Raw genomic sequence first — 17,346 nt, 5'->3', positions numbered from 1 at the left:
TTTTGAGCTCTTTCCAGAAATAATTGATGTTGCAGAGAAGGTTGCTCCTGGACTCAGGTGACCCTGAGCTCTTACCCGTTTCCCATTTTCAGGGTTAGTGTAAAAGCTTCAAAGTTCTGGAAGACATGCTGATATGGAATTAATACGGGGTGGGAATCTGACAATTTTATGGTAACTGTTTGCTTCATTGTTGCATCTCACAGAAAAGGTACTCAGACCCCAATGATTCTGGTCACCTCTCAGCAGCTGTTAAAGAGCCTGAGATCAAATTGTAAATGCATAGGAATGTGTGGCTTTTTTTCTGTCAGCAACTGAAAGGAAGCCGCATCTGTGGGTGTCAGCCCATGTTCACTTCAGAAATGGGAGGAAATAAGGGAAATTGACTGAAACTTTTCATACTTCAAGGACTCATTATGGTGGTGACCCAGTCAAAAATGCACATGGATTGTGTTAGACCTGAAGCTGCTTCCACTGACCCAGTAACATTCAGTGAAAGGAAGATTTGCATGTAAGATCCGGGTTGCATGGAAATGGGTATTACTGCTCCATCCAAGTGGGGATTTCTCGATGGGCTACCAGAGGAACTGTGTTTTCTTCCCAGATATTTTTACTTCATCATCTCAATGAGACATTTTTCCATTATGTCCCCTTTCAAAATTGCTAATAAGGGAATTTTTAAAAAGGAAATTCCTTCCCATGTTCATCAGTTTTCAGTAAAGGCTGTTCTTCTTGGAGCAGTGCCATCCTTTTATTTGTTGTTTGAGATGCATGGTGATTTTAATTAAGGAGTCATTGTCTATGTGCATTGTGGTGGTTGCCTTCAGTGACCAGAGAGCTATAATTACAACCACACAGGGCAGCTGAAATTCTTGCTGCAGCCCTTTAGAGGATTATGGGAATTGCTGTCTTCACCAAAGATTATCCTTTCTCCTCCTGGACAGTTTTGACTTGGATAGTCTCAACTATGACATTGGCAGTGGGTTTGTGGCAGTCAGGAAATGTTCATAACTCAGAAGTCCCAAGCAGCAGTTAGTCTTACAGGGCTCCATGTGAACTAACTTCTCCTCTGATATCCCAAACAGACCGGATGACTATTTCAGGTCTCCTACTCGAATACTGTGTTGAGGGCAATGTGCAAGTGGAAGCAGAGCTATTCAATTTGCTTTAACAGGTCAGCACAGGAGATACCCATCCTTTGACATAGTGCAAGAGTAGCCTAACTCTTAGATGCAAAGTTGCAGTGGAAGCCAGTGTATTTCTGCCTGACAATATGTTATTTCTTCACCTTGAGGGTCACTACAGTGCAAGTAATTCTGCCTTACCCTTCGCAGAGGCCTGTTCAGTATACTAAATAAAAAGCATTTCCATAACTTCCAGGCTCTTCTAGTTACTCCCTTACCAGGTTCTGCCTCAGTGAATTAAGTTTATTTTGTTTCCAAAACAAACATGCCAAGTCATTTCTTATGTTCTGTGGCAAGCTGTGTGGTTAATGGGAATCAACCCTTGCAACAGTAATCTCCATTTTATACCAGTTTCACAAGAGAGGAGGTAGAAGGCGTACCTAATCGTGAATTGTTCACCTTGTCTCCAGCCTCAGCTTTGATTTCCTGCTGTGTATAGAGCTGTGGAAAGAGCAGGCATGACGAAGGAAGCTAAACCCAGCCCTTACCTTTTAGGTGGGTTTCACTCGCTCCCCTCAGGCATTTATCTGCTGCACCTGTGCAACTGGGAACTCCTGTTGTTTATTCCTCAATAATCCATCTGCTTCTTGCTTGGAGCAATGGACATGGACACAGCTTTATCATTAAGTGGGTATATGGAAGATAATGAAAATCATTGCAGCAGGAGGCTGTACTCCTGATACCCCTGCATCCTATCTAGAACTTTCCAACATACAATTTGCTTCAATTAGATATGGAGGAGGTCTGGTAAGGTGGGCTACCAAGGTCTCAGACACTTAGGACACTTGGAATAATGAATCTGTGCTTTAGGAAATGAGTCTTCTGCACAGGAGAACTGTGAGTGAAGAAGGGTGTCGGTCTCCTCATCTCCTGATGCTACGTAGAAGCAGAGAGTGCAATTCTCTAAAGTTCAGAAGACGGATTCCATTATACATGTGCAGGGAAATTGTCCCCTGGCTCATGTTTTAAGTGAAACAAAGCTTAGTGAGGTGGCCATGGGATTTCAGGGAACTGGGGCAGAGAGGGTTTTGCAGTAAAAAGCCTAAGGGAGTAAAGCCAGTAGCTTACATTTATGTCTTGTTGATGATGTAATTGTAGAGAAAAAATTGATGTCAAGACAAGCATAGCTTGATTCTGCTTGGAGCATGGTAGGAGAGGAGCTGCAGGAAGAGTCATTTCCCATAATCGGAAAAAACATATATTTTTCCCTGTGCTCAAAACAGGAGACCAGACAAGCCTCCAGCTTGCAATTACAGAGTCTGCATGGCTACCCATAACAACAGGACTTTCACCAAGCATAGTCATGCAGGACAATTGACAGTAAATAATGAAAGTGGGCATTGATGCTCCAAAAGGAGCAGGCATCCTGCCACTGTCCTTCAAGGTGTATTTATTCTGATGTAACAGTGTCTCTGCTTCAGTTCTGCATCCTGCCTCTTCTGCTGCTGGGATTTGTGCTGCATGCTGTTCACAACAGCAGATAACATTCAGAACTGGAGTCCGCAAAGCACTGCCAATACTGGGCTGTATCATTGCAACTGGCAGAGATGGTTGCTCTCAGGAGAGTTTCCTTCTCTTCAGACGCAAGAGGAGAATAAAGAGGTGACCATACATGAATGAAGAAAGTGGGGGGGAAAGAGAGAAGAGAAAAACAAAAAAAAAGGATAAAAGTAGCCTCCTGTCTCTCTTAATATTTTCTTTCCTGGGAACCATTGCTGCTGAACAGCAAAAGAGGAAGTAAATATACAGATTTGATTTCATTTATGAGAGACATGTACTCACCACAGTGAAAATGGTCATTTTAACCACCACCCTGATGAAAGTTTCAGTTACCCTGAGGAATGGTTTCTTGGGATTATGAGAACTGCAGGTTGAAATTTTTTTACAGAACCCAGATGCTCCTTTTCCCACAGAGTTCTGGGTGTCTCCAAACTGGCAACAGAAAAATGAGATGTCAGTAACTCTTTTGCTTGGTTTTTTTTCTTACTTCCTGCCCTAAAAATATGTGAGTTTTAAATACAGGGGAATGATATCTGTCAACTGGGCAGAGTAGAGAAAATAATCACTTGCTGAAGAAATTAACGTAATTCTTTGAAGACAATTCTTTGTAACTGTTTTCCTTGCTTTGAAGCAGACTATGGTTTTCCTCTACTTGTGTCATTTTTGGGTGCATTTATTTTGCATTGTCACAACAGGCAAATATTGTCACAACCTCTGTGTCAGACTGAACACTTGCTTGGCATGCAGGATGATTCCAATGGGAAACCTCTGAAACTACTGATGGTAGCTCTTGCAGTGATGTGCCACCCTTCTACTCAAGGTTCACATGATCCCTGTTGGATTTTCTGTTGAGTTGGGGATGTTTTCTTTCATCCCAGCATGTTATCTTGGTTACTTGTTCCATAAGCCTTAGCCTGACATCAGTTTTAGGCATGTATTTTCACAGTGAGGTCCATCAAATAGAACTTAGCTTCTGTGCTGCTTCATGGTGTGCTTTCTCCACAGGTCTGACCTGGATTTAAAACAAAGAAATCAGGTGCTTCTGACAGTACAAGTAGTCCAGAGGGCCTTACCAAGTCTTTACAGCCCCAAGGATTGCTAGAGGTGCATGTTTCTCCACAGACGCTTGTGGCTTGTTGGGCTGAGTAATCTTTGTATCTCTTCCCACGCTCCGCAGGCAGATTTCTAAATGAGAACAAAAATTATTTTGTAATGAAGAAATGAAGTATTCTGTGATGGCAATATATTAGGGGAATTGTTTTGGTATAGCTTGTTTTCTTCAAGATCTTATACTTGCTTTGGGTTTGAGTTTTTAGTAGTTGGTGGCAATGGTTTGTGGTTGTTTGGGTTGTTTTGACTGGAACAGTTTGAGAAGCGTGATACTAAACTGTAGGTTATTTTGATCAACATAACTCACTATTCAGAGAAAAAAGTCAGTAGTTGTTAGAATTAACAATGAGAGAAAGACAAAAGCACACAGAAACTTAGTAGAAGTCCTTAAAATCATATGTAGTTCAGGGGCTGACTGAACCAGATGTATTTCAGTTTCTGTAGTAACTGTTCCTTCTCTCTGACTGTCCTCAGGCTCCCCTGGGACATCCATCATGTTCTGGAACCCACAGCATCCTGAGGCAATGATTTCCACAGCAGACCATTGCATTGGCTTCAAACCTGCCCCATCCAGTTTCACTTGATGCCCCTTTTTTTCCTGGAGTGAGAAGTAGATGTCCACTGGCTATTTCCATGATTTCACAGATCTGTATTTGATCCTCCCAATGCCTCTTGTTTTTCCAAGTGCAAGGATTCTTACTGAGTATCTGATATATTTGGGTTTTAGCAATAGGAAGATGACACTGACCAACTTTAATGCTAAAAATTTCATCCTTTCCAAAATCTACCTCCTTGGAAATAAATTTATGGCTTACATATTGCACATCCACCTATGAATGCCTGAATACAGATCTCATTTTTACACAGTGTGAGTCACCTTGCTGCTTGACCTATGTTCTTTTCCACTCATGGAGGTCTGAGTAAAAAAAAAAAATGTATTTTAACTTCCCTGGTTTTCCTTGTAATTTGGTGAAGGGAGAGATGCAAACCTTAAATCCTGTTTTACTTATTAATATCTCAAATATTCAGAGTGCCCTGAGACTACCTCCCAAATGGTACTCCTCTACCATTTTGGAAGGGTAACCATCTTTGGTGGCTGACTGTATTCTTACAAAAGCAGCACAGATAGATATACGTCAGAAAGATACATATGATTTCCTTAAAAACGCCACAATCACAGTAAAGCTAGTTCCGGTCTTTTCCCCCTCTCTTCAATCCAGTTTTGGGAGTAGACCTTTTTGTTTAAAGTAAACACTCTATTTTCTTGGTGCCAGGACCCTTAGAAATTTGTAATTTAGCAGGAATATTTGGAAAAAAGTTATGTGTAAGTAAAGGGACAAAATAATGAGAAACATTTACTGGCCAGCTCATAGAAAAGTGACTTAACAAATGCTCAAGTTAAGCATGTGCTTCAAATCCCATGTTTCCATAAAGTACTGAAGCAGAAGACTGTTTAAGTGAAGACTGGAATGATGTCTAAAATCCTTGACATGATGGTTTTGGTGGGATTTTTGTCATCCAGTCCAGTCTTCCACCACACTTTTCCAGAACCTGCTTATGTAAACCATGTACATATACAGTCCCAACCTTCAGTGACTGGGATAAACCTGAATGGAAAGTGATATTGTGACCTGAAGGTGGAATAGTCCTGATTCACACAATGTTTAGAGAAAAAAAAAAGTACTTTTTATAACCCATATTCCTCACCCATAGCTTGTACAAAATCAGAGGGTAAAGGCATACACTCAGGCTGTCTGAATGCCAGTGAAATGGAAACATGAGCAATACTCCAATTTAACTCCACAGAATCCACTAGTTAGTAAGTAGTTCAAGTATTTTAGTGCCTGCTGTGTTGCTGCCTACAGGGAAAATACTCTTAAGTGCTTTCCCTTTCTCAAAAAGAAAAGGAGTTTTCATCTATCTTTTATAAAGCTGTCTTGTTACATCCATTATACAGCATGACACAACCAGCCAAAGGATATATTGTGGTGGTTTCCATCACATGTTGTAGTGACAAGGTTTTTGTGGAAGGCAGAATACACACGTGTGTGTGTGTGTGTGTGTGTGTGTGTGTGTGTGTGTGTATACACATTTATGTATAAACATATGTATATATATATAGATGCACTTATCAATCTAGATCACTTGACAGTGAAGATGTATGTGCCTTATGCTGGCCTATGGTGTGTCAAATGTGGGGTGTTAATACCTACATGTGTGAAATCCAATATTTTTTCATCTGGCCAGCTTGACACAAAAGGGCAGAATTATCCTTATTCCAAGAATATTAGGCATTAACTGCAACAGCTTTTAAAACTACTTTATTCTGGTCCATGGCTAACCAGCTGTTTGAGGAAATAGCAGAGAACAAAATCTGATTTTCAGACTCCGTGTACACTGTTAGTATCACAGAAAGAAAAAAATGGCAAGAGATGTCCCTGAATAATATTAGGGGGTTTAGTCCCTGAACCGTCTAATACCTTATTCATTTCAAAAATGTGAAGGGCTAATGCAGACTGAGGATAGGAGTGATGATCCACAGATCACAGTTCTATATCAGAAGGATTTTTAAAGGTGCACACATAAATTCTGTATGCCTGTATGTGCATAAATGCAAACTGTCTTCTGTGTGCAGAGACCAGTGAGATGTCAAGATAGGCACTGTTTATGACAATTTAGTTACTAAAAATGCTAATTTTCCTACCGTAAAACAACTTCAGTGAACCTGTTGGAGCAAGAGGAGGGCCAACAGGATGATTAGAGGGATGAAGCACCTCTCCTAGCAGAAAAGGCTGAGAGAACTGGGATTGTTCAGCCCAAGAAAGAGAAGGGGTGACCTAATTGCAGCCTTCTAGGACCTGAAGGGACCCTACAAAAAACATGGAGAGGGACTTTTTACAAGAGTGTATAGAGGCAAGACAAGGAGGAATGGCTTCAAACTGAAAGAGAGTAGCTTTAGATTAGATATCAGGAAGAAATTCTTTACTGTGAAGGTGGTGAGGTGCTAGAACAGGTTGCCTGAACGTTTTGGATGCTCTGAGATTGCTTAAGGTCAGGCTGGATGGGGCTCTGAGCAATCTGATCTGGGGAAAGGTGACCCTGCCCCTGACAAGTTGGTTGGAAGGAGATGGTCTTTAAGGTCCCTTCCAACACAGGCCATTCCATGATTCTGTGATTCTATCCTATGAGGATATTTTTGTTCAGCAGTAGTATCCTTACATACTTCAGACAACGGGGAGTGTGTGTGTAAATGTAGATATACATGAATAATCAACATATAAGAGTGTGCAAAACATTAAAGAACTCCTTGACATATGCAACATTTAGCTACTTTGCCTCTTCTGGGTTCATTACTCCAGCCTTTCCATCAGCATTCTGATATCTAACCCTTGAGCAGAAGTGATCCAGGCAGTTTTCTACCTCCATTTTTACTTTGGTTTTAGTGAGTTTGACATTAACTAATAATTTTTTTTTAAAGTTTCCTGATCTTGCTTGTTAGGGTTATGTTGTCCCTCAAAATACCCTGTTTGATGTCCAATACAAGGATGATTAATTTCTGCATGGGCAGAATCTTACCATATACTCCTTGAGGACAAGACATGAAGATTTGAAATTCCTGGAAAGCAGAAAATTCCCAGAGCATCAGTAGGGCACCTAGAAATAACTAAAAAAACTACTTTGTGGGTTTAAGGAATCCCCAAATGTCTTCAAACACAACCTTACAGCTACCAAAATATTTAAATTTAAAAAAAGGTTTTGCAGATAAGAATAAATACCATTGTTGCAGTAAAAACAGAGGCTGATGTGCTTACTGACTGCCTTCATTTATTACTCAGTAGTTCTGTCTTCACCACAAAATCTCAGATGAGAAAAGACCTTCAGGAGAGGGAACCTGGTCCAGGATGGGGATGGATGGGTGAGGAGAAATGCTCTCCAGAACTTGCAGAAGACTGACAAAGGCAAACAGCTGACCTTCTTAACAGGAAGGTGTTGTGGGGGTAAAAGCAGTTCTCCTCTTGAAACACCTGAGAGAGTCTGCTGCCCACTGAAGGGAGCGGCCTGAGCACAGGCGAGTGGCAGTGAACGGACTGTGGAAAGGACTGTGTTGTCCTTGGCACCACTTGGTCAGTCCAGCTTCAGGGACCTGGTAATGGCCAGCTGCTGGTGTGCACTGGTGGCTTGAATTTTAAACACAGCCAGCTGGAGGTTATCCACCCCATTTACTTTGTAGGTAAATCCTGTGCCCTCTGGCTGAAACATCTTCTCCCTATTGAGCCCAGGGAATGCCTTACCACCAACCTTGCTGAAAGGGGAAAAATAAGGTCTGCAAGCAGCTCACCTCCTCCGTGATACTACCCCCTGCTGTAGTGACACCTTGTTGTCACACAAGTGCACCACACTATCCATGGTTTTGGCCCCAGAATCTCAAATGCAAAATCACATCTTTGTCCCTTTAACTTCTCTCTCGGCTGTAATGCCTGTTTTCTCCCCTCCTCTGGGACTGTGCACTCTGTTGCTGCTCCGGCTGCTGGGAGCAAGCGAGGAGAATTTCTCCTACTGGCAAGTAACCAGCCAGTCTGGGGCTGGCCCCTTCCCAGAACGCTGCTGTTTGCATACCAGCAGGCAGAGGAGCAGGTGAATGGGACTGGTGACATCTGTACAGATGTGTTTGACTGCTTACATGCTGTTACGAATCTGCTACCCTTAAAGCCTCCGTTTCTCTGACGAGATCTCTCTCTCTCTCTTCCCCCCTCTCTCCCTCTCTCTCTCTCTTTCTCTCAAAATTATTTTTCCAAGGAGAAAAGGAAAAGGCAGACAGAAATAGAAGGCAAGAGACAACAGCTTGAGGACCAGATACTTCAGCTGCAGCATTTCAAGGTAAGGGACTGATGCCAGAAATGATGGATTGACTAAATCTGTTCATTATTAGACATGCAGATCACACGTCTGAAAGCTGGGAAAAGCCCACTCTGACATGAAGCAGCTTTCACTGCCGGAGCTTATCTCTTGCAGTGATCATGTCCTGCCTGCTTTTCATTCTGTGCATTTCATGCACAGGACCATGTTGTTTAAATGGTTTAGGAGCATGGAGTCAGGAGGGTGTGAGTGCAGGCAGCGCAGTGGTGCTGTTATTATTAAATGGTGTTATTTATTATACATAATGATAAGACACCAATCACTGTGGTTTGGGTGTGCACTGCATGGCTTCTGCCAGCACTTTCTGCCTGCAGAGCTGCGTTGGATTTCTCTGGTGCCTGTCATTAGGTTTTGTGCTTGTGTGTTGCAGAAGGAGTGGTAGTTAGCATGCATCTGTGTACATGTGTAAAGATTTCATTGTAGGATTGAGTTATTAGGCATGCATGGCATAATAAAATGGGCATGTATGTACATGCAGGGAAGGTGTTGATGTGTATGTGTGACTCTACATGGAGAAGCGCCTTGATATTTAACAGGGTGCCGAGCAATCCCAGTCCCTGTTGGTCTCCATGACAGCTGCAGATAGCATCATTTGAAAGCCATCCTTGCTATTTCTATCATTTCTCCCTCCTGTCAGTAGCATATTTGTGCATAGCAAAGATAAGAACAAAAACATACATGTGATCTTTTTGTAGCTGATGAGCATTTGTGGGTCAGATCTTGTATATTAGTTCAGTAGGGGAGCCTGAGGAATTTCAGTGATTAAAATATCTGAGAAAGATGATTAGAACTGGACAGTTTGTCCTCACAGCAAGTGAACTGAGCTGTGTTTTTAAAATTAAGGTATTTAGGTTTCTTGTGGAATAAGTGTACATGTATATGTGTGTTTGAACAGTGCACCTGCATTGGGAGATGATATGCAGAGTATCTCTGCCCACACATGCACTTGTAGACCAGACTGCAAGTTGTGCTACAGGCAGGTTTTCTCCTGCCTCTCCAAGACCCTGCAGTCATGTTCTGCATGTCCTCCTTTTCTGGTAAACACAATGCAGTTAAGCCCAAGTAATTGATACCACCTACACAAATGCCCCATCAGGTTTACCACCAGTCTGTGGATGTCACACGGTGGTGTTTCCAGTCAAAGATGTGATTGCATTTCTGTGGGGCAGCAGGAGTTGCCATTTTGTTCAGGCTGCCATTGACTACAGGCAGGGGAGAATTTCTTCTGATAACTGTAGGGTACTGCAGCAGAGCAGTAAGGTACTGTTCCAGTACCTTCACAGTGCTTGCTTTTTATCTTTTTGCTACCAAGCTGATGACTCCTTTTAGGATGTTAACTGTTTCCAAGCTAACTGCATTATGATTCTTCAAGAAATTCCTTAAGCGGAGCCTTTTGGATAGACAGTTCTGTCAATTTTCTGCTTCATCTGTTTTACTTTGATATAGCTGTTGCTAAAATGTATTTTATCATCATCCATAGGAAAAGTAAAACCCCTCAAGGTGGTGCAGTGGGATCAGCCCCTCAGCTGATGTAGAGGATATTGACTTCAGCCCTGCTATGCTGATTGCCACTAGTGGAGGTTCAGTTTTGCTGCATGGATTTTTTCAGTGACACACACGAAAAATAGCTGTGTCCCTTGTTTTTTTATCCCACAGGCTGGAGCAAGATCAGTAATCATACAGAAAGCTAATGAGAGATCAGGGCACAGAAATTTAATGGCAGAGACTTTAAAATGGCAGCTTTCTCAGCTGAAATCACAGCCAGACTTAAGGTCTGTAACGCTGTGTGTGAGGATGAGCATCAGGACATGATAAGATCTTCCCCACCTCTCCATTCAGTGGCATCACTTGTCACCAGAGGAATATTGTGCTGCTTTTACAGGGGTGGTCATGGTGACTGCTGCTCTGCGAGCTGCCTGTACCACCAAGCAATTGTGTGCTGGGAGACAATGTCTCTGTCACCTGAATGAGGTGATAGCAGAGGTCTAACTGGGATTGCTGAGTTCATCCTTGTTGCTGCTAGAACCTTCATAAAATTAAAATAACAAAAAAATTTAAAAATTAAGATAGAGGCACTGGCTGGTAGTGTTTCTGTTTCTCTTTGGAGACAGACAGAGAAAACTGCATTTTTGTTTCATACATTGTTCAGTGTTCTGGTTGCTTAGTGGAGTGCTGACCAACATTATATTTTGCCTGCCAGTTTGATTAGCTCATTTGCAAAACTTGTATCCCCCTTCCATTTCCCTAGTGCTCTCCCTCACCTCACCCTGTTTGTCCTGGGCCTCTCTGAGTCAGGGGCTCAAAGTCTGACATCAGTATAGTCCCTCAGTCTGATATGGCTCACCAGTCTGATGCACCAGACCAAAATAAGAACATATATTTTCCCTCTGAGTGCAAGTAGAACCATGATTCATTTCCTGAATTATGTGGATTTCATCTAATTCTGTGCAAGGCATAAATCTGGGTTAAAAGACCAGGCTTTCCTAGGAAGCCTCTGTATTTACTTAAAATGCTGTGTCTGTTGATGTCCATATAGAGTGCCAGGATTTCATATCAGTGTTCATTAAAATCTGCTGTGAAGAAGCCTTTGAAAATGAAATCTAGGTTAATCCTGTGTCTGCAGTATCTGGGTTGATCCCACAAGCATAACAGCTTGAATTCACACAAAGACATTCATGCCAGTATTCAGTGGGTTTGCTCCATTTTTGTGCAGTGTCAGAGTAATTTTCTTTTTAACCTGCGCTGTGTAAAATAGCATGTTAGGTTACCTAATAAGGGTTCTGGAAGCTACAGGGTCTCTGTTAATTTCAGAAAATTTATTCACATTGGAAAATATCTAATAGAAATAGTTTATTGCAAATGTTTATGCTGGATTACCTACAGTTTTCAAGTTGCTAATGCCAATTAGACCCCTGACAAAATGACTTTACTACCAGTTCATTCATTTATCCCTTGCCATATATCTGGCTGAAAACAAGGCAGCAGAAGGTGCTGTCCCACTGCTCTAGGCAGAGCAACCCAGCAAACACTAGACCTAGTAAAAGCACTGAATGTGAACAAAACTTTGGCAACACCTTTTACAAAGGCTTCTGAGAATGAGGTCGGTGCTGAGGACATCAGAACAAAAGTGTGGCTCAGCTGTTAATGTTCTCTGTGAGATTCAGAGTTAATCAAGTGAAACCCTTCAAATGTGAAAATCTGGAGTAGGAGAGTCTAGAGTAGAATAGGCTCTAAAAGCTGAATTTGCTTTTGCTGACAGTGAAACCCTATCCTCTCTTCTGTGAATCACTGCAGAGTAAGGACATTGGTGGGCACAGACTGACTGTGTGGTACCTTGGGGCCATTGGGTCACTCCGTTGAAGGCAGGAGGTGTATTTGTCTACATTACAATCAGATGTCTTCATTGGAAAGGCCCTTGGTGTTGGAACAGGTATAAAGATGCTCTGAAGCCCCATTTTTTGAGATTGAACATGCTCTTTTGCTCTAATAAGAGCCAATTTACAACAGTTCCCCTAACCTCACACCTATTCCAGTCCTTAAGATGAAAATAATACTTTTTCTTCCATATAATACAAGGTCAAATTGTGTTTTTTAACAATAGATGGAGTTTAAATGTCAGGCCACAGCAGTTTCTTGGCTGTATGCCTACAAATGGGGCTTCCTTGTCCATGGGAACTGGAGGTGTTACCAGCTTCTAGAGTTTAAAATCAGAGAAGTGGTCAAAATTCACCTTACACCAAACACATTTTGTGCAGTATCCATCAAAATTAGTTGGTTTCTGGAGAAAGACTAAAATTTATTTTGGTGTCTCAGTTGAACTGGACAATACAACCTACAAGCAACAACTTCTTTTAAGAACTTGTTCAGCTAGGCAGCAGTTGGGCCAGCTTGTTTTAACAGGGATGTTTACTATTTCAAATAAACTCCAGGGTAGCAGTATTTCTTCCAAAATCTGACTGCCTCTGTAGTTAGTTGAATAGAATTTCTGTAATTGTTTACGGTAGCTCTGTTTGGTGGCCAATGGTAATAAAATAAACAGAACAAAACCTCCTAATTGAATGAAAAATTACTTCTCTGCTGTTACTTTAACTATTACAATTACAATAAATCCATTTTCCACAGTTATTTTAGTTCTGCAGTCATATAAATATTAGGGACCTATTTATTTTAACATCTGCTTCTTAAAGACTGCAGTTCATGAGCACAATCTGTAACATAATTACATCTTTACTCTGAAGGAAAGGAAAGCCTTTTACATTGTTATAGAGATTTTCTTAGGGTATAGTTTTAGCTGAAACCATCTCATCTATAAATAAATTTTAATTTTATAGTTTCAGTTATATTGCTGTCCTCAATTTAATCTGTTCTTAAAATAATTGCTGTCAGAAAATGTAAATAGGTATGTCTGTCTCTCTCTCGATATATGTACAACACTGTGGAGAAACAGATAACTTTTGCAAATGAAGGAATCTTGTAATCTCTTTATAGCAAATCCCTTTATGATTTTCAAGTAAATTAATACTTAAACCAAATGGCAACTCAGCCAAGCACACAAAAAATGTTTGGTGGTGTCATCCAGTCTCCATTCCCTACAGGGTCAGTGCAATATTTGCCAAAACCTAGTTCAGAGATAAGGGTATCATATAGAACAGTGTCAGATACCTTGCACAAGCCGAGGAAGATGGTATCTGTTGCTCTTCCTTTATCCACGAATGATTTATGGCTCCATCATAGAAGGCCACCAAATCTGTCAGGAGTGATTTGCCCTCAGTAAAGCCATGTTGGCTGTCACCAATCATGTTTTTCATGTGGCTTAGCACAGTTTCCAGGAGGATCCTGCTCCATGATCTTGCAGGCACTGAGGTGGATGGGACTGATTGGCCTGGCCTGTCATTGCACAGGTCTTCCTTTTTTTCCTTTTTAAAAGTAGGGCATATGCTCCCATCTTTCCAGTCACTGGAAACTTTACCAGTCTGCCATAACTTCTCAAATAAAGTGAGTAACGGCTTAGCCACTTGCTCTGCCAGTTCTCTCATCAGGTCCCAAGGTCTTGTGCACCTTCAGGTTCCTTAGATGGTCTTGGACCTGATGTTCTACTACAGTGGGTGGTTCTATATTCTCCCAGTCCCTGCCTTTGCCTTCTTCATTTCAGACAGTGTGACTGGAGCACTTGCTGGTTAAGGCTGAGGCAAAAATGTAATTGAGTACCTCAGCCTTCTCCATGTCCCAGGGAACCAGGTCTCCTTTTCCTTCTGGAGAGACTGAATGTTTTCCCTGGTCTTCTTTTTATCACCAACATATCTGTAGAAGCTTTTTTTCTTGTCTTTGATGTGTTTGGCCATATTTAAGCCCATCAAGGCTTTAGATTTCCTGACCTGATCCCTGCCTGCTTGAACAATCCCTTTGTATTCCTCACTGGAGAATTGCTTTCATCACTTGTCCTTGCTTTCACACTCCATAGGCTTTCTTTTCATGTTTGAGCTTGTCCAGGAGATCCCTGTTCATGCACACAGGCCTCCTGGCGTATTTGCCTGGCTTCCTCTTTGTTGGGATAATCACTCCTGAGCCTGGAGGAGGTGATCCTTGAATATCAACCAGCTTTCTTGGGCCCCTCTTCCCTCCAGGTCTTTATCCCATGATTTTCTACAAAGCAGATCCCTGAGGAGGCCAGAGTCTGCTCTCCTGAAGTCCAGGTAGTGAGCTTTCTGTGCACCTTCCTTGCTGCCCTAAGGATCTCAAACTCCATTTCATGGTCTTTGCAGTCGAGCTGCCCTTGAGCTTCACATTCCCCATCAGCCCCTCCTCATTGGGAGAAAAATGTCTGGCATAGCACCTCCTCTCCTTGGCTCTTCTATCACTTGGAGAAGGAAGTTATCATCATGGCACTCCAGGAAGCTCCTGGATTGCTTATGCCCTGCTGCTGTCCCTCCAAAAGGTTTTGGGGTTTTTGGAGTCCGCCATGAGGAATAGGGCTTGTGAACATGAGTTAACTTCTATCTGTCCGTAGAGAGCATCAGCAGCAGTTTTGGGGCATGGAGAGGTTAAGAACAAATTCAGAGAGGAATTTCCATTTTGAGAGCACAGGAGACCCCTCTTCATCCCATTCTGTGTATTAGCACCTTTGGGCTGATGCCCACCTTCTGCTGAGAAGTTTGTCTCCCACCAGGATTTAAACTGAGAATCGAGAGGCTCTCTGACACTCTGCTAACCTGTTTTATGATCCAGAAGAGAAATCCAGATTCATTAGGTCAGAAAGGGAGTGGGAGATGGAATAGGCCTGCACAGTGAAAGTATTTAGGGCACTACTCTATCTGAATTGTTTACAGAGCATGAAACCCTGGATATCCTTGTTGAGAAGTAGCATTTTGAAAGGAGGGGTTTCAAAAATCCTTATAGGCCTTTCTTTTCAAGGAATCAGAAAACAAAGTGACTATCCTCAGTTAAAATCTTTTAGTAATAAAAGAATAAAATAGAATTAAAAAATAGAATAATTTATTGAGGGCAGCTACACAAATTGACTTCCACAGAGACATGAGAGCTTTTGTCCTTTAGCTCATGTTCCTTATCTGCTTGCACGTCATTGAAACACAGCTGTCATTATTCTGGTATGATCCCTCTACAAGTTGTGCTTTTATTCAGGAAAAAGATTACATGTGAGTTGTGCTTTGAACTGGGGCAGAATTATCCTGGGATGATCATGTAAATAAGCATACCATACAGGCAGAACTTCTTGAAACGCATCAAAATTAGTGTTCAGGTTTCAAGCAGTAACAAGGTCCTTCAAGCACCTCATAGCCACTCCAGCAGATTTTGTTGCAGCCAGACTGTGCCAATGTAGCTCAAGGACATTTACGGCACTCTGCAACCTGAGCCCCTCCCAATGGCCTGAAACACATTCAAAAACTAATTCACATCACCTGAATCCAGCTTTTTAAAATAATGAGTATAAGAAATTTTAAGACTGGGAAAGAAAGGAATATCTGAAATAGAACTTTTCTTTTTACCTCTTTTGACTGATGTGTGCATGTGGGAAGGAGTGACAAACTGAAGCCACGGTGAGACTGAATAGGGAAAGGAAATTATTCTTTTGGGAGATAAGAGTGAAAACAACCATGGCTCTGTAGTAAAAATAACTTGCAAAGCCTATTTGTTTTGGGGGGAGAGGTTTGAGAATTTTTGAAATCCCAGATTGTTAACCATTACAGAGGTTTTCTTTTTATTAATTTTTACTTGTCTCACAGTACACTTTACTTGCTTTGTAAACACGGAGTAAGTACTCATAGGGAAAACCAAAGCATACCTAAATTTCTGGCACCAGGAGGTAAAACGGTGGTGCCTCTTTTCATCTGTGTATCTTTAAGAGGATGTCTTGTTCAGTCTTTTCAGTCCAACTGCATGAAGGCCAGAAACATCAACTAGCTTGCAAGTTTTTTATTCTAGCTCCAAAATTCTCTGGGAATCAGAGATGTTCTCATGGATTTAAGGAGTAATTTGTGTGTGAGGGAACCCTGGAGATCTCCTTGCGTTCCTGCCAACAGAAGCAGGTTTTTCCCATGCCCATCTTCATCCCAATACATTTGGATTCTCTACCAGGACAGAATCCCATGATCCACCCCCTGGAGACTTGCTCCTAGGTTGGGCCATGTGGGACCTCATTGCAGCATCCCCTTTTGCAAGCTGTGCTCCTGATGGTGTGTGCCTGCCAGGGCAGCCCGTTCTCCTCATGCCTCCCCTCACCTCTGCAGCAGCTGCTAGCATTTGTTTATAGTTTACTCTCATTATGGTGCTTAACCTTGCCACAAGTGAAATATTAAACAATTGACCAGAGCCATCATTATCATCCTGCAACAAAAAAGTCTGAAATTTTAAATAGACTTTCTAAAGAGAGACACTGAAAAATAAACTCTAACTCTCCAGCGTAAAACACACTCTCTAGAAGAGATATCTTCCTGTTACTTCAAGCAGAAATGTCTGGTGGACTGGATGCTTAGAAAATATATGTAGAAAAGACTTATGTGCTTGGCTTAACTGAACATCTTACTGCTCATTGTGCTTCATCTCAATGTCATCTCAAGTTTTTACTGAATGTTGGAAACACTTACCTTGTATTGGGCCGTACCCGTGATCCCTGTCAGTGAAACTAGTGTGTACAGGCCAGTGCTCTGCAGCTGATGAATGATCTGAACGAGAGAGATACAAACTTTTTGTCTACTCTTACAGAGTCTTGACAGTGTCTCTTGCTGTGGTAGGTTTCCTTGAAGCTAAAAGAGCTCAGGTTTTAGTTCATTTTCTTCATCTTTGACTGGAAACAACTGTCTACTTGATTTACAAAGGTAAATAAATGGGACCTGAACAATTTTAAAGCAATGTACTCGGAATATTTACACTAATGCTAATATTTATACTACTCCTAATGAAGGGGAAGCTTACTCTGAGCACATAAACTGGTGCTTTTTGTCCCCAAAAATCATTCCTAATAGGGCCTCTATATGTACAGCTGCAGTTCCTGTTCATGTGAGGTTTTTAAACAGACAAAGCAAGAGACCTTCATGAAGAAGCTATCTATAGCTGTCATCATACCCATCCCTCAGGTCATATGCCACAGACATGCCTTCTCCATGCATCTGCAGCTCTGGTT

The 17,346-nt window shown here is 41.7% G+C and overlaps 1 protein-coding gene across 2 annotated transcripts in view; it reads left to right on the top strand.

Annotated features, from left to right (window-relative positions):
- The window catches only part of LOC309585121 (paralemmin-1-like), a gene marked incomplete at both ends in the record, with an annotated part of 123,638 nt that overhangs the window by 37,850 nt on the left and 68,442 nt on the right, over window positions 1-17,346 (top strand). For both annotated transcript variants that reach the window (XM_082301646.1, XM_082301645.1), the window contains one exon: window positions 8,589-8,669. In XM_082301646.1, coding sequence (XP_082157772.1) covers window positions 8,589-8,669 — 81 coding nt within the window. The remainder of the gene's footprint in view (window positions 1-8,588; window positions 8,670-17,346) is intronic.

This window comes from Coloeus monedula, assembly GCF_965178545.1.
Source record: "Coloeus monedula genome assembly, chromosome: Z".
Classification (NCBI taxonomy): domain Eukaryota; kingdom Metazoa; phylum Chordata; class Aves; order Passeriformes; family Corvidae; genus Coloeus; species Coloeus monedula.
This window is presented reverse-complemented; position numbering and strand designations above follow the sequence as displayed.